The sequence below is a fragment of the Musa acuminata genome, chromosome BXJ1-8 (assembly GCF_036884655.1).
Source record: "Musa acuminata AAA Group cultivar baxijiao chromosome BXJ1-8, Cavendish_Baxijiao_AAA, whole genome shotgun sequence".
NCBI lineage: Eukaryota > Viridiplantae > Streptophyta > Magnoliopsida > Zingiberales > Musaceae > Musa > Musa acuminata.
In genome coordinates this window covers 4,641,618-4,668,793 of record NC_088334.1, presented here as the reverse complement: position 1 = coordinate 4,668,793, position 27,176 = coordinate 4,641,618, and the positions used below count along the sequence as shown (strand labels likewise).

The following is a 27,176-nucleotide window of genomic DNA, read 5'->3' as shown; positions in this document are numbered from 1 at the left end:
CATCGGGACCCAGGCAGGAGCAGCTCTTGAATTTTGTGGGACCCCCGTTGACTGCCAATCGCCGTGCTCCTCCTTTTAGGCGGGGAGTTGGGAGTAGGTGGAAATATTTTCTCTTTTGTTCGTCCCGTAGTTCCCGAGTAAAACGCGCTCCTGGCTATCAACACTTTCCCTCCGGAATAGAATTCCTAGGGTTCTTTTTCTCTCTTTCTCCCCAATGAAAAGCTAAGCTCGTCGATGGAAACGATCCCTCCACGGCTTTCCTATCCGTCAGCCAAAGCGTCCCCATGGGCGCCCTAACGGAGAACCGCAAGCGTCGCCTCGCTGTCGATTTCCGACTCCCCTTTTCCCCCCACCCTGTCTTTGATCTCGCTGCTGAGCCCTCCCCTCCCGCCAAGAAAGCCAGGTTCCCATCCCCGCCGGTCGAAACCCGGCCCCTCACTTCCCCGACGCCGGCGGCGGGGCGAACCCCCTCCTCTCCTCTCCGCCGCTTCCCTCCCGCCGCCCCTCTGCCTCGCCCTGTCCACGCCCCTCAGCGCGTCCTCAGGGCCTTCGGCCTCGGGTCGGCCCTTCCTAGCAGATCGCGGCTTCCGGAATCGTCTCCGACGCAGGAACGGGACTCCGAGATGGGGAATCTCGTGGCGCGGTTCCTTCAGGGAAAGAAAACTGCTAGCTTTACCCCGTGGCGGACGGGGAAGAGGGGGGACGCTTCTGCTCGTCCTCGTGGAAGTCAGGGTTCGGAGGACAATGATGGGAGCGATGAAGTGTTAGGTTTGGATCAGTACAAGAAGTTAGTAAATAGCGTGCAAGAGCGCAACTTGGTCGTCTCCGGCCGGAAGTCTGTCGAGCTAGTGTTTGCTCCCACGCCATCTGGATTGTCGGAGCTGACAATTGTGACTCAGAAGCCTGAGCAGACACCCAACTTGCATTTAGTGAATCGGAAGGTTGAGGATGCAAGGAAACTTGTGGTGGAATCGACGTCATTGTGGGAGGAGAAAGCTTCGGTTAGTAGGAGTCCTTTGTATAAGGAATTGTATGTGGAATCTGCTAGAAGACATGATTCAAAGTTGAGGAACTTGGAGCTTGAAGTGAAGTTGGCTGAGCAGAAAGTAAGCTCCTTCCGTTTCGCACACCAGGAGCAGGAACCAAATATTAATGAGGTATTCTTTTTTTCTTTTGTTATAACTTTATATACTGTTCCATACATTATTTTATTACTTTGGTTATGAATTCTCTGTCAGTGTGCTTAGATAGGAGGAGTTACTATGGAAATAAATAATAGGTTTTTTTTGGCATTATGATATATGGAACATTGACCAAAGTCAATGTAAAAATAAGAACTGGCGTGTAACTCTGATTAGAGTTAAAAAAGGAATCTTAACAGTTCTGCTGAATGGTAGAGAAGGAAATAAAATTAGATGATGGAGAAACTCTTCATATAAGAAACGTTGAGCAAATGGAAACAACGATGACTTAGTTTGGCTGGCCATTAGAAACTCAATTTAGTTGGTCTGGGCCTTTTTCCTCTGCTGAGATTAGAGACAATGGTTATACTTCTGTGGCTAACCAACTCTTTTCCTGGTCAAATTTGGACTTCTTGACCTTGTAGAACCGCAAAAAATGATCTAAATTATAACTTATTAGTTTTTCATTTATTCACATGTTAATATATAAAATGGTCTTAACTGTTGTCTTGCAGTATCTTGTAAGACAATGTGAGAAATACTGTCACATATAAGCAAGAAAAAAGTAATCAAACTAAGTACTTGATTGAATTCAATGTTTAACAATTTCAGAATCGAATTGGAACCAATTATCATGTTGCTGTTCCTTTCAGATGAGGTAAAATTACACAGCATGGGAGCTAAGCAGACAGCACTTGTTAAGCCTTTCTTAATTTATAGCAGCTAAACCAGCAATGTTTGGTCCAGATTTAAGTTATCATGGCATAACATTATTGAATTTTGTGTGAGTTCCGTTTGATGAAATAATTTCGTGAAATGGTAACTACAAACCTTCACTGCAACTGCATTGAACCGGCTATATAGATATTCTTGTGCCATTTTCCTTCAAACACTTAGCTGCTATTATTAGTTAAGAGGCAATTGAGCTGCCTCTGGTTATTGACATTAACTGTGTACATTGCTTCTTGGGATCTCCTATGATTGACTGTACCAATGGACTATATTCTTAAAAAAATATTTGTTTTGGGATTTAAATATTATAATGTACACCAGTTGTAATTATATGTCTAAGTATTGCACCCAAAAGATTTCTTAAATGTGTGCTGCTAAAATTTTCATACAACACTTTTCACTTTCCTTGCATCAATAATTACAATCTTAAGCTTTCATGCTTCCTGCAAGTGATTATCTCTATGAGATGTGTTCCTAATCAATTGTTACATAATATCTCTGTAGATCTAGTACATATTCTGTAAATAAGCATGAATATTTTCTAATTATTGTTTTATTCTATTGTCGTAATTCTAACCATCTGCCTATCATAGGATTTGAATGATGCTTTTCTCCCTCTCACTGATGAAGAAGAGGAGGATGTTTATCGTGCTTTGAATGGTACAAACAGGTATAAGTTGTGGTTAGATAATCCCATGAAATATATGTCCATTCAAGAATAATGCAGATATACTATCTGGTTTTAAATGTGGTTTTTCTTTTGGCTTTTGCAGTCGGGAAGTCCTAGTTGTGCACGAGCCTTCTAACATTGAGATAACAAGAGAGGTCTTGCGGTGCTTGAGTCGCAAAGCTTGGCTAAATGATGAAGTAATTCTTATTTAAATTTATCTTGTACTTTTGATTGAATGTTTTAGTGATTTCAAGCTAGTCTTCTACTCTTCTTAGGACTATCTCACTTTATTTAATGAACATGAGTTTCCCTTCTTGTGTAGGTCATAAATTTGTACCTTGAACTGTTGAAGGAAAGAGAGAAAAGAGAACCCGAGAAGTTTTTGAAATGCCATTTCTTCAACACATTTTTCTTTAAAAAGGTTTACTTTTATCTTCATTTCTCTCCTAAGAGCTGACTTTCTAATCTCCTTTAGTGTGGTTATGTGTTGTATTATTCTATACTGAGAAGAGAATGCTCCTGTTTCTTCCTTTATTCTTTGATGTTCATTATTAATTTTTCTCATGATTTTGGAGGCTTGTCAACATTCACTAGGTGTCAAGTCTTAGTAGGAGAAACTATGAGAATTCTTCTGAGAATAAAGCATTAAGCTCTATTGCTCCATAACTGTTGTGAAAATGTTACTAAGAAAGATTTCAAATCTCCAGCAGGAGTTGCAAATATCACATTTCTACCGGACTGTAGGAAAGAGAGTTTCTTATGTTATTTAGTGAAATGTAGGTTTATGTTAAGTGAACAATTATAAAATTAACGTATAGTAAAGAACTGCAAGTTTTAATACTTGTTAGAACACTGCCCTGGTAATTTTTTCCTTGGTTTGGAGGACTTTGATGTTGCACATTGTAAATTGGGCGATGTGCAGATGAGGTAAATTGAAGGCCCTGAATATTTGTTGATGTCCATAATTAACTATGTGATTGTTAGACTGATTTAGAGGGAATTCAGGCATTAGATTGTAATATTTTGGGAATTGAGTGGGAGGTCTAACATCTCTTTTTACCAAATAATATGAATGTGTGCAGTGCGTGTAAGGGAAAAAAACCTGAACCTTTTTTAATATCGTTCACTTTGACAATTACACCTATTTTTAAGTCAATCCAATCAAATGGCAAGCGCAGTCAGCCATACATTTATTATCATGGTTTTGGATTCATTTAGTATAAAAGATATTAGGGCAAATCATTTCTAGAATAGCAAAATTTATTAAAAAACTGAAGTATGGCCCCAAAGATGTTGAATGATAAAGCTCTTAAGTCTTAACCCAAGCATGCTTCTGTGGTGTATAAATATTTACTCTCTGTTTAATGCTTTGTTGTCTAGTACTTTAAGTCACATGTTTTCTTTCTTTTTAATTTTTCTAAAGAATAACTGTTACTGTTGAAAACATTTCATAATTGACAAAAGAAAAATTACTTATCAGTACTCTTTTTAATGAAAACACCATCCTTAGGTTAAAGATTCACATTTCTTTTAAAGTTGTGACTTAGCACTTTAATGCCTTGCCTCAACTTCTTTCACATGGAATTGGAAATAATTCTCTCTCACATTTCTTAAATGTTCTTTAAAAATTGAATGCAATAAGCTTATCTGGTTATTGGATTTTGTCCATGGACTCTCAAATCCTCTTATCTAATCAGGATATGTGCAAAATTAGGCTCTTGCTAATAGCAAATAACTAATCTTGTTCACTATGGAACACTTTAATAGAAAATTGTTTTTGGCTGTTCTCATCTATGATGACATCCACTTCTTGTGTTTTTCGTGTTACTCCTTCAATATGAAATATCGTAACATGCACGTCATTACCTTTAGAAAAGTATCCTAGTTCTTTATGATCTCTCAAGTTTATTTTGTTTTTTTAGACTGTTATTCCATCACAAATCTCCTCATGGTCTTCAAAGTGGTCATTATATATGCACAAAGATGTCACTGTAGGTGCTTTTCTTTGGCTTCTTTTGGTTTACATTTTTTTTATCAGTCTATGAGGTAAGTTTTCTGAAGACCCATTAGATAATCATCAATAGCTTCCTCTTTTTTTAATTAATATACTGTCAGTGCATAGTCATGATAATGACCCTCCCTCCCCTCTCTCGTTTTTTAGGAAAGCGTTTTGGTTAATGTAATCTTTATGAACTTTAGCGTGTTTAGCTTTTGGTAGATGAGATTTGAGACAGTCCTATTGACTAATGAGAATTTTTGCGGTTGGAATTTTTCCATTTGAAGCAAACCATGCTAATGTTGTGTTCAGGTTATTATTTTACCTTGTTTTTTGGCTTATTGTTTAGTTGACAAGTGGAAGCAATGGTTATGACTACAAGGCTGTAAGAAGGTGGACAACACAAAAGAAGCTAGGATACAAGCTTGTTGAGTGTGACAAAGTAATTATGTCCCTTTAGTTCCTCATTTATTTCTATCAATATTATTTACTTTAAGCATTTCCTTACCCTCATGCCTCTTTGCAATTTATATTACAGATATTTGTTCCAATACACGGAAAAGTACATTGGTGTCTAGCCATTATTGATGTAAAGAAGAAGAAGTTTCAGTATCTTGATTCACTTGGTGGAATAGATACAACAGTGTTGCAAGTACTGGTATGCTACAAGTACATATTCTTTAGAAAACTAAAGAGTTGAATAAATAGATTTTGGATTTTATGACACTATATAAATGCAAAATTTTATGGCACTAAGATGAACTTTTGACTTTTCTCTCTTGTTTCTTAACTTTATTTTTTTAGAGAGCTCCTTCATTTGGTTGTTGTTTTTAATGGGCATATGAACTCTATGGAGATTTCCCAATCTTGTAAATTATTAAATAGATGAATTTTTTTTAAGGACAGTGATCGAGTTTTATTGAGATTAGGTACAGGTCCAGTAGAAATTTAGTTATTTCTTATGTAATTTGTAGTATTTTTGGATTTAATTTGAAGTTTTAGGTTGGGCTGTTTTCATGTTTAAGATCTATTTCTCAGTTTGTAGCTGTGGTAGAAATTGGATTGTGAGAGTTGCAGCATTCATTCTCAAGAAGTTCTAGATGCTGAATTTATCATTTGCAGATTTTCTAAAACAGGAAGTTTTGTCTTTTAAGTTTGTGTATAGGGTTTCACATGTCTGAGAGCAGCTAGTTTTGTGTGATTATTTGAGTCTGTGAAATAATTCTGAGAACAACGAGTTCTGTTTTGTGAAATGAGTTTTTCTTTTGGGTTTCTGGTCACCGATCCCTGGTCTGTTTCTCACTCTATCTCTTCTTTCTTTTTCTTTGTTTCTGTAGCTGAACTCTTGTATCTATAAACATGTTCATATCTGAACTCTCTTTCTTTTCTCTGTAAAGCCTTCACTACATATTTGCACATTTAATTTGGTTCAGACCCTCCGATGGTTATCATGTTCAATCAGTTCTAGGTTGTGTAAAGAAGATAGATTTTGTATTCATATGTTTATTCTTGGTTCTGGCTGATGTGCATCAATATTTAGACCCCAGTAGTTCCAATCAGTTAAGCATATGCTGTGTGCAGTTTTCTCCTATCATCTACAATCTATTTCATAGCAGAGGCCTATCCACATTTTACCTCTTTTAAAGCCTTTGATCTTGTTCATATGGGTTGTACTTAAAGAGATCAAATTTGGCTGAATTAAAGGAGGTGCCGCAAGTATCCCTAGTTGCTGATCCTTCCAGAGATTATTTGAGCCAATTAAAGAAGTCAATATGTAGGTGGATCTAAAGTAAGCAAAGTTAGTCGATGCATCTTAAAGTCCTACCAAAACATATTCCGAGATCATGCAACCATCTGTAAAGTTGCTGTTCAACGAGAGCTTGCTACCATGTGGGTATGCTCTGTATATTGCAACGTTGGTGCTTGGTTGCTTCTTCAGTGCAATTCCGATAGGGGTATATGAAGGAGAAAGCATAGGGGAGAAGCAGGCATGGGGCTCAATTTTAGCTCTGTGAAACTGGAATTAGGTAGGCTAAGTACTCAAAGCAGGGTTTCATTGTGGAACATAGAGCTATTTAATTATGTTACATTTGGTTTGGTTTTTGTGATCTATATCTCACAGTGAACTAAGATCAAATCAACTTGAGTTTTATTAGCTGCGGTTGATTGAACTGAACAACTTGCTCTTGTGGTATGGAAAATTGGCCAATTTTGATCTAGATTTGATCTGTAACAATAATCCAAAACAGCCAAAAGATAAGGCTGATTAATCTTGGCCTTCAGTGCAACAAAAAAACAAAAGAGAGAGAGATCAGAAAATAATGCTGGAGCTCTGACAGTTTGGATATTCAATGAAGGGATGTATTCAAATGATTTTTTTTTCTCAAGTTGGATGTTTGTCACAAGAGAACTTTTGCGGGGGAGACATGAAAAGGCGACAGGTGGAGAGGCTGAACCCTTTATGTGGGCTACTTCAGGAGTCTACTAGTGGCTTTTAAATAACAGATGCAATCATCTAAATGTGAATACAGATGTGGAGAAAAATAAAAGGTATTGCAGATCTAATCATTAGCTTCACTATCTTAGGTATTTACTATGGTGAGGTCAGATGCTTGTATATAAATTGTACCAAGTATTTTAGATTATGTTCCTTTCTTTTTTAAATCTCTCAATCAATAACCTGATATTTTTTAGTATTAAAGTTTATCATAATCTTTCAACTGATTTTATTTAAAATCATTTTTACCTTTTTTTGTAAATGGAAATATATCTTTTGTTCATGTGTTTTATTCCATCTATATGCTGTTTGCCTAGGTCTATCTCTGTTTCACGATTTTTTTTTCTATTTTATTAGTTTGATTTTCAATTTTCTATTCTGATTTTAATGACCTAATTTATTTCTTAAAACTCTAAGAAATACACATGATGTCATTGAGATGGATTATTTTGGTTGTTAACAAAGACATAAGAAATACACATGTGCTGATAACTAGGTTTATTCCAAGCATAACAAAACAAGAGAAACCCATTTAAGGTGATAGTCGCCCGTTGAGAGAAGACTTAAGACGCCCCATTTACACTAGGTGACTCAATTAGGATTGGTGGTGCAAGGGAATGTACAGAATATTGGAAAACTGTAATATGTTATCAGCAGTAGAAAATGATTTGATATCTCCTAGTTTGACTAGTGGTGATTGTGCTCAAAAGAGCTCGACAATGGGACCTTAGCACCTTATGGCTTGTTGTTGTTGTATGTTATTTGGCATAGCTAGCTAGTTTTATTCCCTATCCTAATTTCTGGAGGCAGAAAACCCAAGTCTTGCCGCGTGGGACTTGTTCAATATAAAACCCAAAAGAAATTATTCTCTAAATGTCATGGTGGTGATTAAGATACAAGGAAAAAAGTAAATCCACCTGTTGAGAGCCTTGTTCTTGAGTTGTTATCCTGTGTTTTCAGTGACAATGTTTTCAGTTAGAAGCTTGATGCAATTTGGTGAACTTCTATGGCTAAGATTGATTCTGCTGTTGTGTTGTAAATATGTTCCTTGTTTCAGGCTAGATACTTCATGGATGAAGCGAAGGATAAGAGTGAAAATCAGGTTGATGCACTATCTTGGGATCTGGAAGCAGTTCGTGACCTACCTTTACAGAAGAACGGGTATGTAACTTCTTTTGAGCAATCTCATTGATCTTAAATGTGTTATGCATACTTAAAGCTGCTGAAATGCATAATTTGTTGTACATGTTTCATTTTCTTTTAGCACAATTATAAAGATCATCTGATTCTTTATGAAGCATGTTCGTTTTACATGATTATTTTTACTTGAACTTTTTTTAAAGATTTAGTTCAATATCATGTCATGAGTGAAAGACCCCGATTTCATTTAGCCTGCACACTTTTTGTCCATGCCTGTGTTATTTTGCCTTTCCTCTCTTGGTCTTTTACTTTGTTATTTAACTTCACTGAAAAGTTAAGTGTGCTTTTATTATTGCTACAAGTTCTTGAGCCAATGAACAAAGCCTTATACTGGTGTGCATGCATGACATGCCATGGTATGGTTTCATGCTCAAATTGGACCAGCACAATTCCATCTGCCTGCTGTTCTGGTCAGGTGGTCGTAGGAAATCACTCATCACATGCTTGTGCTTATTGCTAGTATTCACCAGCATGGTGCGTACAGGTTGGCACAAGGTGGTGCAGCTTCTCAGGATTCTGTCATCTTGTTAACCTGTCACATTTTGCTGGTCATCTTTCACCTCCTGTCTCGTCGTGTGTGTTGATGTCACTATGCATACCTTAAACCCTATCAAAATCCGAGCTAAAATTTTGGGTTTGGATTGTCATTTCAGATCCAATAAACTTGTGGAACCAGTTATGGCATGTGTAAAACTGATTCACACTTCAAACCTGACCCAAAATTTTTGGATACATAAAATTTTACATAATGTTGATGTTCACATTGCAGGTATATTTAATTACTTACTGTTAGCTGCTGCTCTTTTTTTTTATGTTAAGCATATATTGCTGGGGGCACCTATATTTCATGTATATTTTTTTGATAATTTTCTCCTTTTTGAATACTTAAAAAATGATTACTCGTCTAAATAGGTGGGATTGCGGGATGTTCATGCTCAAGTATGCTGATTTTTATAGCCGTGATTTAAGCCTATGTTTCAACCAGGTGCTAATTCCTTAAGCTTGTAGTTACTCTGCTTTGAATGCTCAAATACCATGTCTACCTGGTGAAGTTGCAAGTGGATCAGGACAAATTTAGAGCTTGCTACTTTTCTGGGCATATGAGCACTGAGGGTTGTACATTTACGGAGTTTTCTTTCTTTCTATAGGAAAACATGCCATACTTCAGGATGAGGACTGCCAAGGAGATTCTCAGATTGAGAGCAGAATGAGGGAAAATATATCACACAAACTACATTTTGGCATGAGATGAAACCTTCCTGATAAGCTGCAGAGATCAAGTGAATATTGTATCAAGTGGCAATACAGCCTAGGATCTGCTTACAGAATCAGCTGGTATAAAGCAGGTTTCTTCTGTATCTTGCAAAGGAATGGCTTTGAGAATGCAAAGGAAAGGTTTTGTTTTCTTCAACTATTTGAGTTGGTTTTCTTCTTCATTTTAGATTGTTGTCAATGTGTCTCCTTTCTATCACCTTTCAAACTATATCTTAGAGAGAGCTCAGGAAAGCAACTCAATTCCCACCAAGCGTGCCTGCAATCAACTAGTTGTTTCCTGTGATGAACTGTACGGCTTGTCTACTCTGTTGGCTTAATGGTATTGATTCTTATCTATCTTTATCATCTTTGTTGTCAAGTCCACTGTACAATAAATGTGCCAAAACTCGATCTGATTACCACTGCATAAAGGAGACCCTGATGATGTCAACACACGTGGGATTGGATTTGGCACCATAGGATTTTGAACGCAGAAATCTTACATTGGTGAGGAGTCGAGAGAGAACGTCGCTTTCCACGAAACTCCGCACGTGCAAGTCACATGGTGCAGTCGGTTCTTGGGGGATGGGCTACACACGTGCCGGGAGAGTGATTGGTGGAGAAGACGTGAGCGAGACGTCCTCGTTACTTCTCACCGTCATTATTACGACTTAGGTTGCGATTGTAGACGTGGCGCCAAACGCGTCCCATCGGGGAAGTATCTTTTTCTTTGTCACATCCCCGTCGCTTCACCAAAGCTTCGTCCTCACACGAGACAACGGACGATGGCGGCGGACGTGGGAAAGCCGGCGATGGTGGTGGGGATTGACGACAGCGAGCACAGTTTCTACGCGCTCCAGTGGACCCTTCGTCGCTTCTTCTCCGTCGCCGATTCGGCCTTTAAGCTCGTCGTCGTCCATTCCAAGCCGTCGCCCGCCTCCGTCGTCGGCCTCGCTGGCCCTGGTTTTTTCTTATGTGAAGATTAAATATTTGGTGTGCGTTCTGCCGAGGCCCTGTTGAGACTGACAGTTGCTTGTTTGAGCTTCTTGATTTCAGGGGCGGCGGATGTGCTGCCGTTTGTAGAGTCCGATCTCAAGAAGATCGCTTTGTTGGTGATCGAGAGAGCAAAGGATCTTTGCTCCGCGTTCCCGGTAATTCCGATTGTCCCTGATGGTTTGTTATGTTGCTGATTTCTCAGCTTTTGTTGATGTAACATGCTTTTGGTAAGTAGCTGCATTTGGAAATTGTCGCCCTAGAATCATTTGCGGGCAATAAAGTTCATAATAAGGCGTAAAGCTATGACAACTAAAAGGATATGATAAAGAAGTTAAACTGCATACTGATTTGCGAAACTCCATGATGCACCAGTAAGACTGCAATTTCTCCACAAAAGACATCCTTTGAGCACTTAACTTCTTTTTCCTTTCTTTTCCTAGCATCGAATTTCCTTGATTCAAATGATGGTGCTGGGTTTTCGATTTTGGCATACTACTCTAGAAAGGATTGTTCTCTTTTTCCACGCATGAAGTTAGAATGATTCAACGCCAAGCAGACTCCCATTCTTAATGAATGGTTGGTAATGGATAGAGTACTAATTATTGTCAAGTCAAATCTCGTAGCTGAGAATGGATGGTTGTTAATGGCAAGAGTAGAGTAACATGACTCTATGTTGGTAGTCTTTATCAAGGTCAGCTCACTGAATTCCTATCAGCTTTAGTACTTTAACCTGATTTCACTGTTTTTCCTATGCCTGGGAACAATCTGCCGTGAAGGAACTAGCATTCTTATATTAGGTTTGGGCAAGCTAGAAGCAGTGAAGAGTGCTTTGCAATCAGTAGAGTTACCATTTACTTTTCTTATATTAGGTGTAGAATGCTTCCTGTAGTCAAAGCTTAGAACATGTCGTAAGGAAGATATAATATGTTGTTGGAAAGATCAATATCTTGTCATACAAACAAAGCACAAAGTCTTTATTGTAAATCATTTGTAACATGTTTGAGCAAACTCACTAAGTGTGTGTCATTTTAAAATATCTGTACAATTATGTACTTTCTAATGCTTGTTATTATGGAATTGTCTTCATTCATCTGCAGGTGGGTGACATTCAATATGAACTAGTGGAAGGTGATCCAAGGAATGCTCTATGTGATGCAGCGGAGAAACATCAGGCAGAAATATTGGTGGTCGGCAGCCATGGCTATGGAGCGATAAAAAGGTCCATAAATTGTATTCTTGTTCATGGATTCAATGCTTTAAGTAGTCACTTGAGGAACATATTAATAGACTTTTGTTGAAACATCCATGGTGAGGAGATTGTTGACAATGTACAGATGGTTTAATATAACAGTTCGTCTTTGGATCTGTGGCAGCCAAGTAGATTAACCTATTACTCTTGAAGCAGTCAGGCGGATAGCTAGCAGCCATTTATTTTTTATTATCAGAAATAACTTCAATTTCTATCAAAAGAAGAAATTGAAATTAAATTTTTATCTTTGCATTTCTTAAGATTAATCATGTAGTTAGCCTATTTAAGGGCAATTATCTTTTAACTTATTAGTGTCCCAAAAGAAAGAGCTTCTTTTTTCCACATGTCCTATACTGCTAGAGTAGGAAAAAAGAACAAGCTCTTCTTCTTTCTAGCCATCTATTCTTCTTTATCAAAAAACCTAACTAGTTAGATTATTAAGGGAACTTGATAAATCAAGATTAAATTCTATATGTTAACATATTGGTTTCTGAGAGCTTTAGAGGACATTTTAACTGGACTTCCTACTATATTACGATGCTTTATCAATTGAATCATGGAATGAACAAAGTAAACATGTCCTTTTCATGTTCATCCTGCTCTTGTTGACTTTACTAATCTACAGACTTTCCTGCAGGGTTGTTTTGGGCAGTGTGAGTGATCATTGTGCTCATCATGCACAGTGCACTGTCATGATAGTAAAGAAGCCAAAGCCGAAGCACTGAGCTTGTTCTAATTGATGAAAAACACTGCAAACTGTATCAAATTTTGAAGACTCATCTTTGGTAATAATAAGCACTTCTTCAAGACTACTGTATAACTGCTGTATGTTGAACAAGTAACCAACTTATATTTGTGATCCGGATTTTTTTTTTTGGTTCTGTAAAGAAAAAAAAGAAGAAGAAAGGTAATATTGGCTTGTGTTGCACAAATATCCTCAAAAAAGTGTGGAAATTCTATGTGGGTCTCATAATTTGTTTAGAAGTGGCTCAAACAAAGTACTTGTTTCCTATGCTATAATTTGGGCATCCCCTTCTAATTCTTTGAAGAGACCACATTTAATCTGCATTGGTTGAAGAGTTGGATCATTTAATCATTATTATTCTTTGAGTGTCCACCTTAAAAGTATAATTAATTACATTGCAGAGTTCATCCCATAGTAGATGATTCTTTATGAATTAAATAATAATTAATATTAGTTAGTTTAAATTAAAATTAACTCTCTATATTTTGAAAGGATATATAGTAAAATTAAATTAGAGAAATAGATAAAAATTACTTATTTTAAAGGATATCAATATATAGATTATACGCGCCACCAAAGATACGTGCACGCTATGGTGGTATCCAAATGGGTAAACGAAAACTAGTAAGGATTAAATGTTCTCTCCTCACCTCAACTTCTATTATTTGCTTGGTAGGATCCTCTCCAATTATTCTTTCGATCGGAATCCTAAAATTCTAACACATCCACCGCCACATCTCCCGGTTTCGATACGAATGGTCCGATGGTGTCCTCCAAGAATTGGACAGGATCCAGTTCTTTGTCTCGGCAACTGCATATGACTTCCTATGATGTGGCACCCATGTCCGTCTCATACGGTTCGGTCATCACGTGGAGGACACACGATTTCGGGCACGCATACGGAGTTGTACGCGGAGGTGCGACATGTGATTGTATGTGCTATGCTTGTTTCTGGACCACGCAATAAAAGCCACAGTTTTGTGAGAGGGAGGGCGATATCTTCTCGGAAGTGGAGGGGTGAGAGGAGCCTCTCGATCGGAATCTTAGGGTTCGGGGAGGAGCCTGTGGATTGGGAGTTGGGAGAGGAGGTAATTGTTTGCCTTTTCTGTTCTTGACGACCGGGGAGATTCGTGGGGATTAGGGCATGAAGGGATGGGCCTTGGGGGAGCAGCGAAGGACACCAAGGAGCGCGAGGAGGTCGTGCACATCGCCTGCTCGATCTGCCTTGAGGCGGTGAAGAGCGGCGGGGATCGGTCTACCGCCAGGCTGCAATGTGGGCACGAGTTCCATCTCGGTCGGTTGTTCTACTCGATTCCCGATGGCTTGATTTTTCCCTTTTGGTTTCTATTAATAGGGCCGGAGATTTGTGCAAATTGATGGAAAGATCCCTTCTTTTTAGATGTGAAAATTAGATTTGGATAGGTTGGTTGTTTGGATTAGAATTGGATAGGTTGCTTGTTTGGATTAACTTTTTCCTGTTATCTTGTTGCTAAGATTTATAGGAATTGAGGTCTCGAGAGAGAACAAATATATTAAGAAATTTTATTAATGGCTAAAGCAATTTTGCCCATATGAGTTGCGTGGTAGGTTTCGCTAGTTGTCTATTTCTGTTTCTTTTTATTTATTTATTTATGAGGACGATGTTATCTTGGAATTTCGAAGTTTACAAATTTATGCTTTGTTATTCTTGAGGGGTGCAGAACCAACAAGCTCCCTCATTCTAGATGAGTAGAAGCATGTGAAAGATAAAAATATTATCTTTGTTATTTTTAAGTAGACGATTCATTTGGGCATCTTAGACTGCAGATGTTGTCTCCAAAGTTGTGGTCCATTTTCCTTGTCTGTCTGGTGACTATGAAATGTTGGCTAAATACCTGTTTCAGAAATTTAGCGGTCATAAGGATGGGGTCATGGGACTGTTTAAATTGTGCTTGTGTTTGTATTGATTTACGAGGATTATCAACTAATTATTAAAAAATCATTGGATTCATCTCTCATGGGAATCATTTTCATTTCCCTCTTATTCTCATCATGTGCTAGAGGGCCACATGTTGAAGGCTGTCAAGGACTCGATATCCTCCCACCTCACTTCAAAAAAATTATTGGAATACTTTGATTACTTATTCTGTATATACAACAAAAAAAAAAAAAAGCTAGAAGTTTGTACAATTGTGAGAAGCTGTTTATTTTTTTTACTGGATTTTTCTTGAGTATGTTGCATTATCATTTTTCCCATGCAGAATCTTTTTAAAATTTGACTTCTGTGTAACCATAGAAGTCTCTTTTTGATCATTCAAGAAGTCAGTCTTCTGTTTATTCATCTCACATGTCATTTTATTAGGTAGAGGACAAGTTCAGTATCCTACCTTTTGCTTGGCGCATTTTAACTTGATTCTGTTTTATCTCTTCTATCTTACAATTGGGGTATTAGTTGGTATTACTCTTTTGCAATAAACTGTTCATATGACTTCTTTGCAACAAACCTTCTGTACAACATGTTGATTTATATTAGACATTCTTAATGAAGCTTCTGGTCAAAATTCACCATTCCTATTATTTCTTCAGATTGCATTGGTTCAGCATTTAATGCTAAAGGTGTGATGCAATGCCCTAATTGTCGAAAAGTTGAGGAAGGCAACTGGCTATATGCAAATGGTTCTCATCCAACACCAGAGCTCAATATGGATGACTATATCCATGATGAAGACCTCTACAGTCTTGGTTATATGGAAAATGTATGCTGATAACTGAAATCACCACCCTCTTTTATAATATATTTTAGTACAGAGAATGATTTTTTATTTCAAAATTTTAACTAATCTCTCGTAACTTTAGATATTATAGAATTTTCATATTTCACCAGTGAATGATTATGCAGAGAACGATTCTTTTGTCATCAATGAACACATTAAGATCAATGTTTTGCATGGATCTTGTTTTGTTCTTTCCAACCTCATTGTTTGTTTTCATCATTGCCTGATGATGAAGTCATTAGTCGTGGAACATTTTAGCTGCAATGTGGAGCTAGTCAAAGTAGACTGGCATAAATTTCCCTAGCAAAATCTTGGCTGCAGGAACAGAATAGCCTATTGCATATACTATTAAAGGATAGTAGATTCTGGTATGCAAATTTGCTGACGAGTAGGCATCCTTGATATACTATACAAGTATCAAAGTTTAAGGACATAATATGACTATAGAGACATTATTGTACAATAAAAGAGCGAGAAAAAAAGAGAGATTTGAGTAACCATATGATTAATAAGTTGGTTCATTATCAGCACCATGAAAAATGGTTTAGGATATTGTAAAGGGATAATGGTTTTTTTTCACACTATAAAACATGTTTGCAAACAATAGCTTATGTTGCTCGTATGCCCGTTGTTTTGTCTATGGCTCTTTCTAAATTGGATTATATAGTTAAACTTTTATGCAATTTGCTTGTTCATGTCAAGCTTTTATGTATCTTTTTTGTGCTGACTGCAAGTCACAAGGATCTAACCATTCTCATCTTGAAATGTTTGTCTTATTCAAAAGAGGGAAGAACCTGCAAACTATCAACTAAGATAGCTAAACTGAATGAAATAAACTTTAGTAAGTAATAAGAAGGATAACAATACAACTTTTCTTTTATATTTTATAAATGCAAATGTCGGGAACCACAAAAGGAAGAAGTTTTGGTGTCAAAACATAGAATAAGGAACAACTATATATGTGAATAATTGATGTGAGGTAAATCAATCTTACAATCTCTTTAATTTGACTAGTTAAAAAAAACTTTGCTTTATTATTTTTTGGAACTCATTTTGCTTGTTGAGCTTTTCTTTGTGACCTATTGTTATTATGATAACGATGAATTAGAGATCAGCATTGTTCAAAGCATAGTTGTTAAAAAATTTACTACTGACCATCCATATTTCTGCTTGTGTACTGGATGTGCAATGCATGTAGAGACTCTTTTGATAGACATGTTTATATCACCATAGGAAAGGATTGTTTGCAATAACATCCATTTTTTTAGGCAATGTATGAAGCAGGATTTAGAAATTAGAGAATTTTGACTTACAACCATTTTAAGGAGTAATTATAGAGCCCAGCGTTTGATTCATCAATCTATTGTTCAGATGTGTAGCAATCCCAGCAGTTACTTGAAATCTACAATTACATACAAGTGGAAACAAGTCTAGACTTAGTTGAAGAGAAGATATACGGCCAAGAGTTATCTTCACGAACATAAGTCTCACAAGTCAACAAACTGAGGTCTTGGTGGTAAATTAATTGGTATGCTCTGGAACTAACTTCAATATCTGACTTTTATACCCCTTTTATTATAGCTTGTGGCCAAATCCAGCATTTATTTAGTTCAGGAATTACCACAACTTTTAAATCCATTTGTTGGGAATTTTGTTTATACTATGTACAATTTTAAATTTATAGTGGTTTCTCGCCTCATTTTCCTACGTTTTATCCTCCTGATTGTACAGTCATCATGTCTCGATTTCGGTTGGAATTTTCATTTTTTCTTATATTTCTTTCTGAGATATGCTTCATATTTGAGAGGATTGTTTTCACATATAAGAACATGTTATGATCTTTCTTTCTTTTTTTATTGCTTTATTTGTTTGTGCAGACATTTGGAGGTCACTGGTGTCCATTTCGTGGCTTGGCAAGGATTCCATCATTGTTTGAGTAAGTTCGATTATTTTATGTGATTTTTAAATGTTGGATAGGATCCATTTAGTTCTCACCTTAATTTATGGAAGTTAGTTTTTTTTCATTATTGGTGGAAGATGGTTCTTGCTTTTAACAAGCTGTATTACTTGATCCAAAATTTTCAAAACTTAAACAATTCATTAGCTTAAATTCTTTGCTGGACCTATTAGAAAATATGAAGTTTACACTAGTCTGATCTAACTTGCAATCAATGATGGTTGTAGGTGTTTAATTCAGGGAGTTGTCAGAACATTGTGCTTTGAGTTCTCTTTACCAAATTTCATGCTTGAATTGATTATGCACCTATTACAAAAAAGAAAATTGTTTTATGAGCTTTATTCCAAGGTCGTATGGAGCTTTATTTTTTACTGTTGAATTATTTAACCAATCATGTCTGCACCAGACGTGACTCATATGTTGGTTCAATCAATAGGTTTCTCCTAGGATCAACTCTTCATCGATTCCTTCAAGAAAGAACTACCTTCTTTTTTCTAAACCAGTATGTGCCTTCTGTTTTGAACCTTGATACTGTTGGAATTGTGTTTGGAGTGACTAATTTCATCCCCAATATTTCTTTCTAATCCTGATGATGGTCTCAGGTATCAATATTACTATGCATGTTGTGCTGTAATTGACTCCACATGGATGTATCTTGAGTCAAGACAGTGTGTACCACCCAAGGCATGCACAGGTTTATAGTTGGGCATGAATGTGACATGGCCGTGTAGGTGCATGCCTCTTCCCAGTTAGTGCTACCTTGGTGATGTTAGAATGTGAATCCTTGTGTTGTTTGGTGTAGGGGAATCGAAGTTTGAAGGTCTTAAGAAGTGCCAGAAAAAAATTTAATGTACCAATTTAGTTATATTTTAATAGTGCTTTTCATTAAAAAATCAAGTTGATGACCACCTGTAGATTTTTGTGAAATTCTTTTCATGGAGCCTACTTATACTATTTCTCACTTGATTTTTCCCAACAGTAATTTTAAATTTCCATGAACATTTAGGAATAAAGCATCCTACTCAAGTAGTAAACCATCTGCTTCTTTATGGACCTGAAGTTAAATACAAGCTGGAAAGCTGAGGCCTACTTTCTTGGATGGCTATGCCACCCAGGAGGCTTTCTTGGGGTTGCTGGTTTGAATCCTCCTCTAGCACTTTATGTGCCTGTTTCCTCTTTTCCTCAGTGGTGGATAACTGCCCCCCATCTGGAGTGTGGTTGTGCCACACTGCTGTGATGCCAAAAAAAAAAGCTAGATATATATAGTTGAGGGACTTTATCTTTGTGAATGATTTGCTATACTATTTTGCATGTTTGGAATTCTTATGTAAATGTAGGATGTATATTCAATGCCTGCATTTGGACAGATTAATGAATAGACTTTGTTCCTAAAAGATGCATTTTTTTCCTTTTAACCTACATAAAAGAGTTTCCACAAATCTGGATCTGTGATTTTGTTACATAATGCAGACTATTTTATAAAGAATGACAAAGAGGTTTTATGATACGGATATTGCATTAGTTTCCACCCCTGATAGTGAGAGAACTCAAGAAGTGCAGTGGGTGTTTTTCTCTATTAAGGTCGTTGTTGGTTGGTGGCGTATATATGTCATCATAGGCCACTTTTATAACTTATATGTACTTTGCATCAGCTAATCGTGTAGCCTCTTGGTTCTGCGGTGGCAATTTTGTTTTTCAATTTCCTAATCTTTTTGTTTCTGGCATTGTCATAGTTATTGATGAAAGTGCTGTATGCATGCTTGACTGACAATTCACCAAAATAAAGCCAACTCCCTTTTTGTAAGATATTTTTTTTGAAAGAGAAAGTAATGTTGCACTAATAATCACTACAATGTGGTGTGAATGCTCTTATTTATGTTTATTGAGTTTCATTGAATGTCCAAGTCAAAAGCTTTATTCATGTCTGAAATACTTGGTCTTGATTGTTTGCATGTACTAAACTTGTCCTTCTTTCATACTAGGGAAGGCGAATCTTCTCCACCTGTTGCTTGTAAGTCAATACTTTGCTGAAAAATGTATAATTAATTGATACGTTGCTCCAAAAATTTGGAATAGCTGAGTAACATAATGTGGTTTTGCAGTTCGGGATCCTTTGGGATATCATGCTATTGTAATGGAGAATCAGGCTACCCTGTCAGCTGCTCATCCATGCCCTTTTATTGGTGCACGATTGCCCCAAACTTCTTCTTCCTCAAGTAACCATCCTTTTGATGTCCATACTGATGGTCCTGGATATCACTACCGGTGGAGTCACTTCCCAAGTGCAAGAGATGTTCAAAATCCTCTTATGATGGCTCCAAGTAATCTTCATTATCGTGGTTGGCAACACCATCATCCATCATATTCTCCCAATGCCCATGTCGGTGGTGCTGACGCAGCATCAGGCTTTCCAAGGCTTAGAACTGATGGTTTACCTACCGCTGATTCTGTTTTCCATCCCTTTGTTCTCAGCCATGGGTAAGCTATATTCTCAAGTATTTATCGACTTATAATTGTGATGTTACTCTTTCAAAATCTCACAAGCTTCATATACATCAAGTGAAGTATGGCAGAAATTATTCCTCTCCACTTTGCACCCTGTTTTAGTTCTAACGTGCAGAAGGACTTGGTCTTGTTGAAAAGGCAGCCTGGATATTTCCTCGACTTTTCTGCAGATTTGTCTAGCCCATAGGAGACTTTACACCATCTGTTTCTCTCACTGATTGATTCTAAATCCTTGGAAGAAAGAACCGTATCAACATTTTCCTTTTTGATTTCTGCTTTACTATTGCCTTAAGAATGATGGGTATGCCAGTGGTTATAGATCTAATTCTTACCTTTTTATGACCTCTGCTAGTCATCCGATGTGATATGGTAAATATGCTTTAAATATCTTGTCTATCTGATAATTCTGATTAGTCCTTGTTTCCATTTTTTTCCCAGAAGTGGTTCCAGGGCTGGGGCTACCAGCTCTTCTGTTCCCTCATTGGTTCCACCTTATCTTAGAAACCATGGAAACATCCATGAACGCTATCGACTGCAAACTTCTCAAAGTCTGGAGGGAACAGCAATGCTGCAGCCTGGAAGTTCGAGGGGCTTCAATCCACTGGACCAGTGTGGTCCTTTTCTTGTTTCTCCAGCAATTCCATTGGGTCAAACTGCTGTGGATGCCGAGAACATGGGAAGCAACCGCCTCTGTGCATGGGAACGCGAGTGCTTTGCATCCCACCATCCATATTCTCGTGTTGACAGAGAATGCAGCTGTTGGGGCCCTTTCCCACCAGCTATTGGTGTATCAGACTCCAACCCGAGGATGACCTTCTTCCCACCCAATGTTCCTGAGATTTCATCGTCACAAGCAGGGTACAATCGATCCGTACCCCCAGCACACATGCTGTCTTTGATGTGATGCAGCCTGGTGAGATCTTGAGATACACGACTCCCCGATGACAAGAAACGCAGTAATGTCATTCAAACTGTTCCGATGACACTTTTTAGATCTTCGCTACCCGTAACAGCATGTCTATTGTTGATGTCTGGAGAAAGTCATGAACCGAATAATCTGTTTGAACCTGTTCCAGATAAAGTGACCATGAAATCTCTCTATAAGCCTGAAACTGTTCATTGTCAGTAAATGGAAGAATGCTTCTCCACGAAATTTTCGAGGGCAGGTAGCATACCGATAAATTTATGTAGTTGATACTGAAGTTGCGGGTTTAAATTTGCTATCAAGAATACAGTACAAATCTTTGAAACTTGAAAGAGAACTTGTTTATGTTAGAACTCATTGATATCGGTTCTTGATTGATTGAAGTGCTTGCATGTTTGTTATGTAATTTTCCTGATTGATTAAAGCACAAAGAGTTGAATGAGTGCATTACAGGTACACCTTCCTTGACACCAACATGACAATTGCTTCGTATGCTTTCTGACATTGTTGTATTGGAGGCAGGTGGTTGCCATGGATTTGAGAGAACAGTATGCTAAGCCAGGAGCATATAAGTTATCGATCTTATCTATCTATAGTTCTTTTTATGTAAGCATAAAAATCATGATTATATTATTTTTATATAAAAAAAATTAATATCAAAAATTAAAATTAAATAATGATAGTTCAGAAAATATATAGGTGTATTGTCTTCAGGTTTCAAAGTCATTCTCAATAATTGATATTTATACTAGAAGTGATTAAGGAAAGATTTTTGTTTATTTATAGGTCAAAATAGAGGATTTAGGATAAGTAATTAAAAGAGTTCTTTTAAATTATTTCCTAATAAATATTAGACAAACTTCTGATAATTATAATCATATCTATAATATATCTTATCTAATCGGATAATATCATATAATCAAGCATTTCAATAAATATAAAAAAAGATTATTGAATGTTTTTTTTATAGTTTGAGAGATTTGATCATAAGATCTTGACATTTTTAATATTTACAGGATAATTTTATTAGCTATTAAATACTTTGACCAGTAATTCTTCACCATTCATTTAAAAAAAAATTACTATTTGATTTATTATTATTTTTGCCCACGATCTAAACGAGTCGGTTCGAGTTGTCGTAGATTGACTGGGAAACCTCGCTCAACGCGACGGCTACGCACGTTAGTTGACACCTCCTCCCTATATAAGGGACCCGTTCCCTACGCCTCCGGACCTACTTATATTTCGACGGCCAAAAGCTTTAGAGAAAGAGGAGAGAGAGAGAGAGAGAGAGAGAGGAGAAGCGAGCGGAGGGAGTCGAAAGGGATGGCGGAGGGTCGGAGCTCGCTTGAATCGATCAGGAGTTGGGTTGTGGAGCACAAGCTTCGAACCGTCGGTAATCTATTGATCTGTTCAGTTTCTCTTCCTATTAAGATTCGAGAGACCTGATCGCTGAAAAGGGGTTTGATCGATTCGGCTTATTCGTTGTTCGCGTCGGTGTTTTTGTGGGTGAACAGGGTGCCTTTGGCTTAGCGGGATCGGGAGTTCGATCGCCTACAACTGGTCTCGCCCTAACATGAAAACCAGCGTCAAGATCATCCACGCGAGGTTTGTTTTGGCTCATCTGTTCTTTCCTAGGCGATGATTTCCTCTTGTTTGTTTAATTTTTTTCGAAAAAGGTTTTCTTATGCTTCTTGATTTTATCTTTTTCATCTAATTGCTGCGATGATTTCAGGCTTTAAGAATTAGGGTTTCTTATGTTCTGTTACCATTCACATGGCATTTGCCCTTAGAAGTGATTCTCATTGTTTCTTTTGGGGGGTGCTTGTGGATCGTGGTTGAGATGATTGAAGGGTTAATTTTCCCTGTTATTTTGCCGGAGTGGAGACAGACAGTTGTGGGTAGTCGACGGATGATATCCTTTTTTATGCGTACTTGCTGAAGAACATGTGATTGTTTCCACCGCCATGGGACTTTGATGACACCCGAGATTGCTGTTTAACCCTAGTTCTAATCGATTCTTGGATATTATAAGGGCGCTGGCTTAAATTTTAAGTACCATTAATCATGGGCTACTGGATATGAAGTTGATGAGTGTGCTCATCACATCTAACGTTTGTCAGATACCAATCAATGGATGGAAAGCGCATCCATTATTCATTAGTTGGGCCTTGACAGTGCTCAATGTTTTACTTGTTCCTGTACATATTCATATTGCTATGGTTGTTGTGGTTAGGAAGCTTAATGTAGGTTATGTAAGGTCTTCCAGAGTTTAGCCATGCTTATAGATAGGTTCACCTTCATAGAAAATCAATTTCTAGGAGTTGACTGGATCATCAGTATATATGAAACTTTGAGTTCAGCAGAGGTTTTCCATGTTTGCACGATTGTTAATAATTCTCTACAAGTATGATTTCTACTTATTCAGAACAAACTCAAGTCTTTGTCCAGTTTTTGATGTCTAAGCAAATGAGGGTCATAATTTCTGTTCAGATAGCTTTTTTTTAAACTTTAAAGATTATAAGTAACACACACAGGTTTTTTAACAGGCTCAAGTTTCACCTGTTGCCGGATGGTTGGGACAAATAAAATACATAAATGCAGCTCAATAGTCAGCTAAGACATTAATTTGCTTTAGTTGGTTAGTAAATGCAGATTTCATAATAACATCTTCCTTTAAATTTTGTGAATAGTATCTCATACAGTAAGTTCATGAAATGAATTGAGTGCACTGAGAAACAAAACTTTATATCCATGTCCACCATGATAGCTTTGGATAAGTTAATAGTATATAAGTAGACATCATACCTACATAAAGATAGTCTTTGATGGAAACATCTTTACGGAGCTTGTAATTGTATGCTGCTCAGTCAGGTTTCAGGTTTCAGGAATGGATACACCTATGCAGATATTCTGCTTATAAGATTTTGGGGTCTAACTTTTATAAAGGCTAACAAGCTGGTGATTCAAGATTCTTGTTCCTTTAAGCCTGAACCATTCAGGCCAATTACACATCAAGTTAGCTAGTTATTGGGCCTATTGTCATCCTTTATGATGAAAGTTTTAGACATTTACAGGTGTTGTTTGTTGTCATTTTGAAGTCTTTATGTGACTTATGAGTACTTTAATAGCTCAAAACCTGGAAATAGGAGTTCCATTGTTTCTCTATTGAAACAAGCTTTTCTTTTATGTGTGTTTATCACAAGATACCTTATATCTTTAGGACACAATAGACTAAAGAAGAACAACAGAAAATGGAAAACAGTAGTCAACAGAAGATATCAGAAAAGAAGAGAGAATAAGATATGTGGATTGTACATGAAAAAGTGTATGTTCCAAAGCCACGTTCTTCATATGTTGATAACTCTGTTTGTACGCCTATGATCTCAACCCAACTTTGTTAAAGATCAAGCTAGCTGTATTTATAAGAACTACCGAACAGGTGAATGACTGAAGAAATGGTGCTGAATAGTACTTCATGGTTTGCACATCACTCTTGTTCAGATTGACCATGCCAATACATAAATTCTTGGCCCCTTTTTAGATAATTGATACTTATAAACAGATTCAAGGACCTATTGTATACGTCTTGTTTAAATGTTCATATATTTCTGTAAGACCCTCAAGTGTAAGTATGTAGATCCAATGCCAAGAAGATGCTACCTTTCCAAGAGAGGGTATGTATGGCATAAAGTATGACACTCTGTTTTTTTTCCAAAGAGAATGAAAGGAAACAAAATTTATAAGGGAAGATCTTCCTTTTACTGTTTGGTTTGTCAGACAAAATTATGAAAGAAAATATTTTAGAAGAATATAATTGTGTTGGAATTCTCTGATTACCCAAAATAATTTCTTCCAAAAAGGGGCTATTTTTTAAAGAAATTTTGTACCTGTTGATTTTTCACTTTAAGTGTTGTTGATGACAATAGTTGATATTGGGGTCAAAGTTAATGTATTACATGCCATTTGATGCTATAAACCAGATGTTTATCAAACTTACCCAAAAGCGTACTGGATTTGGATAATTATCAAACACTGATTTGATGTGCTTTAAGAAGCATTTAGCTCACTAATTCCAAAAATGTTATGGAGTGTAAGATCAACAAAAGTGTACATAGCATGAACATTTTATAATCTACCCAATTTTCAGTTTACTATTATGGTTGTGTACTGAAGGACTTCATCATTGAATCTTCTATCCATAGGAAAGTTCCAATAGAGCTTTTGTGCCCTGCTTTTGTTTTTCATTTTGTGACAAGGTTGAACGTGAAATATGATGATTGATTGTGTGGATTTCAACTTGTTTTGCTTCTTGTCTTTTTGGTTTTGTGTGTTTGGATTTTAACCTTTTGTGACAAGGTTGAATGTGAAATATGATGATTGATTGTGTGGATTTCAACTTGTTTTGCTTCTTGTCTTTTTGGTTTTGTGTGTTTGGATTTTAACCTATTATTTTGCTCCTTATCTTTTTTATTTCACTTCTAGTTTTGAAAACATATGCAAATTGGTGAGTACGTACAACAACGATAAGCTGTAATGCCCCCACATATGTTATCGGCCCTTTATCTCTTCTCACACCACTAATCATGACCGATTCACTTTGTCTAACCATGATATATAGTTCTGAACATATTTAAGAGGTCCTACACATGATAAGATCAGCAATTTCATATGTTGAGTGATACGCATATTGTGCATTTCGCCTTTCTTTTTGACTTGTCGAAATTTCTGTATCATTTTCTGCTCATGTCATGTCATATTGTATCATCTTGATTTTTCCCTTAGCCTACTGGTTAGGTTGCACCTAATTATTCATGAACAAAAGCGTTTCTTAATTTTATTTTTCTTGTTACCACCACATATAAGGGGCACCAACCATCATACAAAATCTGACCCTCTCCACTTTTAACCTTCTAGTATTACTCTATGGCCAATGTCTTAATTAATCTTTCCTTCCTGTTAAATAATAGATCGAGATACCTAGAACTTCTACTTACAGTAACTTCTATTTGCAAGTTAGTGATTGTTTGTGAGTCAAAAATTATACTGTAGCTATTGTTAACATGCATACTGTAACTTTTTTCAAGTGATACCAGGATACCAAGATTTTAATATTTGAATCCACCAATTTTTGGTAGAATGATAAAGTCTATCATGGATGTGATCTGATCTTTTAATGGCTACCCTTATGAGCAATTTGTTTTTTGGTTTTCTCTTCTCTTTGTAACTTTAAAAGCATTAAACATAGGATTTGATTTCCTTATTGTTGATTGTTCTTTATAAATCAATATTTCATGACATCGTACGATTTTTGGAGTTGTCTAGAACATGTTATCATTCATTGTATCTACTTTTTTCATGAGGGTTTGGCCAGAAGCTTTGACCTTTTCCGCATAGGCTTATAATCTTTCAAATGTATTTGAAGGGTTGACATGGAGTTCTTTGTTTTTTCATATATCTTGCAGGTTGCATGCACAGGCTCTTACACTAGCTGCCTTAGCTGGAGCTGCAGTGGTTGAATACTATGATCAGCAGTCAAAACCACGATCAGATGTGGACAAATATCCGAATCAATTTATCGCACATCCGCAAAAAGATTAAAGAATCTAGTGCACATGGTTTTGAACTTGATTCTGCACCATTGGATACTGGCAATAAACTCTCAGATCACTTGATTTTTTTAGAGCATTATATGCAAACATTTGCACTAAAAAGCCTTTTTCTATAGAGGTAGAGTTTAAATTCTGTCATTGCCAAAATCATTTGAGGGCATTGGCATTTTGATGATGATGTTTACACTGGTATTCCGGTATGGAATCGGTATCTTATGCATCCAGTGAAAACAAACCACTTTGTGTTATTAGTTCCGTTGATTATCATATCCTAGTTTGTGTGGTGCTTTCTGGAGATGTTTTATGTCTTAACCATTGTTGATTATTTGCCTTTGTGGATTCTCATGACCTGTGTGCCACATGCCCTGCAATAAACGGTCATATAATCTGGTGTGTGAATTCATGCAATTGTTAGTCTAGTGAAATGTAGAGCCTGTGGTAGACAGTAATTGCGATAGTCTCGAGTGCAGAAATCACATAAATTCTCATTTCCTAGTTTAGACTTGCCTCTGATACTACTTTCTGTACTCTACAATGTTATATTGCAGTCATTCATTACCATTATCATTGAGAACATGGTGACACTGTTCTGAGATCATTGCAATGACTTTAGAGATTGGCTACCATTATCTTTGTCGTGGGTTAGTTAGTAAAGACATGAGACCAAATCTTCCAACTCCTAATTAGGATTAATGGAAGGTAATACACATATCTCTAGGAGTTTTCGGTACGGAACACTTTGCGGTTAAACGAGCTCAACTTTGAATTGATGCAAAGCATGCATTATATAGGTGGGTTTGAATTGATGCAAAGCATGCATTAATAATTCGACATCTTCTAAATATAAATTTGAATAGTTTTAAAAAGGAGAGAGTTAATTCATTTTCTTTTTACTATTTACGAT

At 36.8% G+C, this 27,176-nt stretch overlaps 4 protein-coding genes across 6 annotated transcripts; all 4 read left to right on the top strand.

The window, feature by feature from the left end:
• The first annotated feature begins 93 nt into the window (after positions 1-93).
• On the top strand, positions 94-9,896 carry LOC103993669 (ubiquitin-like-specific protease ESD4). 2 transcript variants are annotated; one of them, XM_009413820.3, is made up of 9 exons: positions 94-1,157; positions 2,507-2,583; positions 2,687-2,780; positions 2,906-3,004; positions 4,929-5,021; positions 5,118-5,237; positions 8,134-8,237; positions 9,189-9,261; positions 9,425-9,896. In XM_009413820.3, the coding sequence occupies exons 1-9, from the start codon at positions 285-287 to the stop codon at positions 9,485-9,487; spliced, it is 1,596 nt and encodes a 531-aa protein (XP_009412095.2). In that variant the 5' UTR covers positions 94-284; the 3' UTR covers positions 9,488-9,896. The 2 variants fall into 2 exon arrangements, with proteins under 2 accessions (XP_009412095.2, XP_018685658.2); XM_018830113.2 differs by lacking the exon at positions 9,189-9,261.
• A 204-nt stretch (positions 9,897-10,100) lies between these two features.
• LOC135587162 (universal stress protein A-like protein) lies at positions 10,101-12,582 on the top strand. Its single transcript, XM_065078223.1, has 4 exons — positions 10,101-10,493; positions 10,587-10,681; positions 11,624-11,745; positions 12,413-12,582. The coding sequence occupies exons 1-4, from the start codon at positions 10,316-10,318 to the stop codon at positions 12,498-12,500; spliced, it is 483 nt and encodes a 160-aa protein (XP_064934295.1). The 5' UTR covers positions 10,101-10,315; the 3' UTR covers positions 12,501-12,582.
• Positions 12,583-13,491: 909 nt separating this feature from the next.
• LOC135587161 (E3 ubiquitin-protein ligase IPI1-like) lies at positions 13,492-21,017 on the top strand. Of its 2 annotated transcripts, XM_065078221.1 has the most exons (7): positions 13,492-13,814; positions 15,086-15,255; positions 17,151-17,209; positions 17,667-17,732; positions 19,213-19,241; positions 19,333-19,708; positions 20,174-21,017. In XM_065078221.1, the coding sequence occupies exons 1-7, from the start codon at positions 13,673-13,675 to the stop codon at positions 20,637-20,639; spliced, it is 1,308 nt and encodes a 435-aa protein (XP_064934293.1). In that variant the 5' UTR covers positions 13,492-13,672; the 3' UTR covers positions 20,640-21,017. The 2 variants fall into 2 exon arrangements, with proteins under 2 accessions (XP_064934293.1, XP_064934294.1); XM_065078222.1 differs by lacking the exon at positions 17,667-17,732 and having other exon boundaries at positions 13,496-13,814.
• An 891-nt stretch (positions 21,018-21,908) lies between these two features.
• Positions 21,909-26,569, top strand: LOC135587160 (uncharacterized). The gene is made up of 3 exons (XM_065078220.1): positions 21,909-22,056; positions 22,178-22,268; positions 26,126-26,569. The coding sequence occupies exons 1-3, from the start codon at positions 21,987-21,989 to the stop codon at positions 26,259-26,261; spliced, it is 297 nt and encodes a 98-aa protein (XP_064934292.1). The 5' UTR covers positions 21,909-21,986; the 3' UTR covers positions 26,262-26,569.
• Positions 26,570-27,176: the final 607 nt, after the last annotated feature.

Bases quoted from the DNA above. Each gene is read 5' to 3' on its own strand.
- LOC135587161 (XM_065078221.1), top strand. From the start codon at position 13,673: ATGGGCCTTGGGGGAGCAGCGAAGGACACCAAGGAGCGCGAGGAGGTC. The intron at 15,256-17,150 runs GTATGCTGATAA...TTGTTTGTGCAG, and splicing joins GTCTTGGTTATATGGAAAAT to ACATTTGGAGGTCACTGGTG. The intron at 17,210-17,666 runs GTAAGTTCGATT...TTCAATCAATAG, and splicing joins AGGATTCCATCATTGTTTGA to GTTTCTCCTAGGATCAACTC.
- LOC103993669 (XM_009413820.3), top strand. From the start codon at position 285: ATGGGCGCCCTAACGGAGAACCGCAAGCGTCGCCTCGCTGTCGATTTC. The intron at 5,022-5,117 runs GTAATTATGTCC...TTTATATTACAG, and splicing joins AGCTTGTTGAGTGTGACAAA to ATATTTGTTCCAATACACGG. The intron at 9,262-9,424 runs GTGCTAATTCCT...TTCTTTCTATAG, and splicing joins TAAGCCTATGTTTCAACCAG to GAAAACATGCCATACTTCAG.
- LOC135587162 (XM_065078223.1), top strand. From the start codon at position 10,316: ATGGCGGCGGACGTGGGAAAGCCGGCGATGGTGGTGGGGATTGACGAC. The intron at 10,494-10,586 runs GTTTTTTCTTAT...TCTTGATTTCAG, and splicing joins CGTCGGCCTCGCTGGCCCTG to GGGCGGCGGATGTGCTGCCG. The intron at 10,682-11,623 runs GTAATTCCGATT...ATTCATCTGCAG, and splicing joins ATCTTTGCTCCGCGTTCCCG to GTGGGTGACATTCAATATGA.
- LOC135587160 (XM_065078220.1), top strand. From the start codon at position 21,987: ATGGCGGAGGGTCGGAGCTCGCTTGAATCGATCAGGAGTTGGGTTGTG. The intron at 22,057-22,177 runs GTAATCTATTGA...GTGGGTGAACAG, and splicing joins GCACAAGCTTCGAACCGTCG to GGTGCCTTTGGCTTAGCGGG. The intron at 22,269-26,125 runs GTTTGTTTTGGC...TATATCTTGCAG, and splicing joins GTCAAGATCATCCACGCGAG to GTTGCATGCACAGGCTCTTA.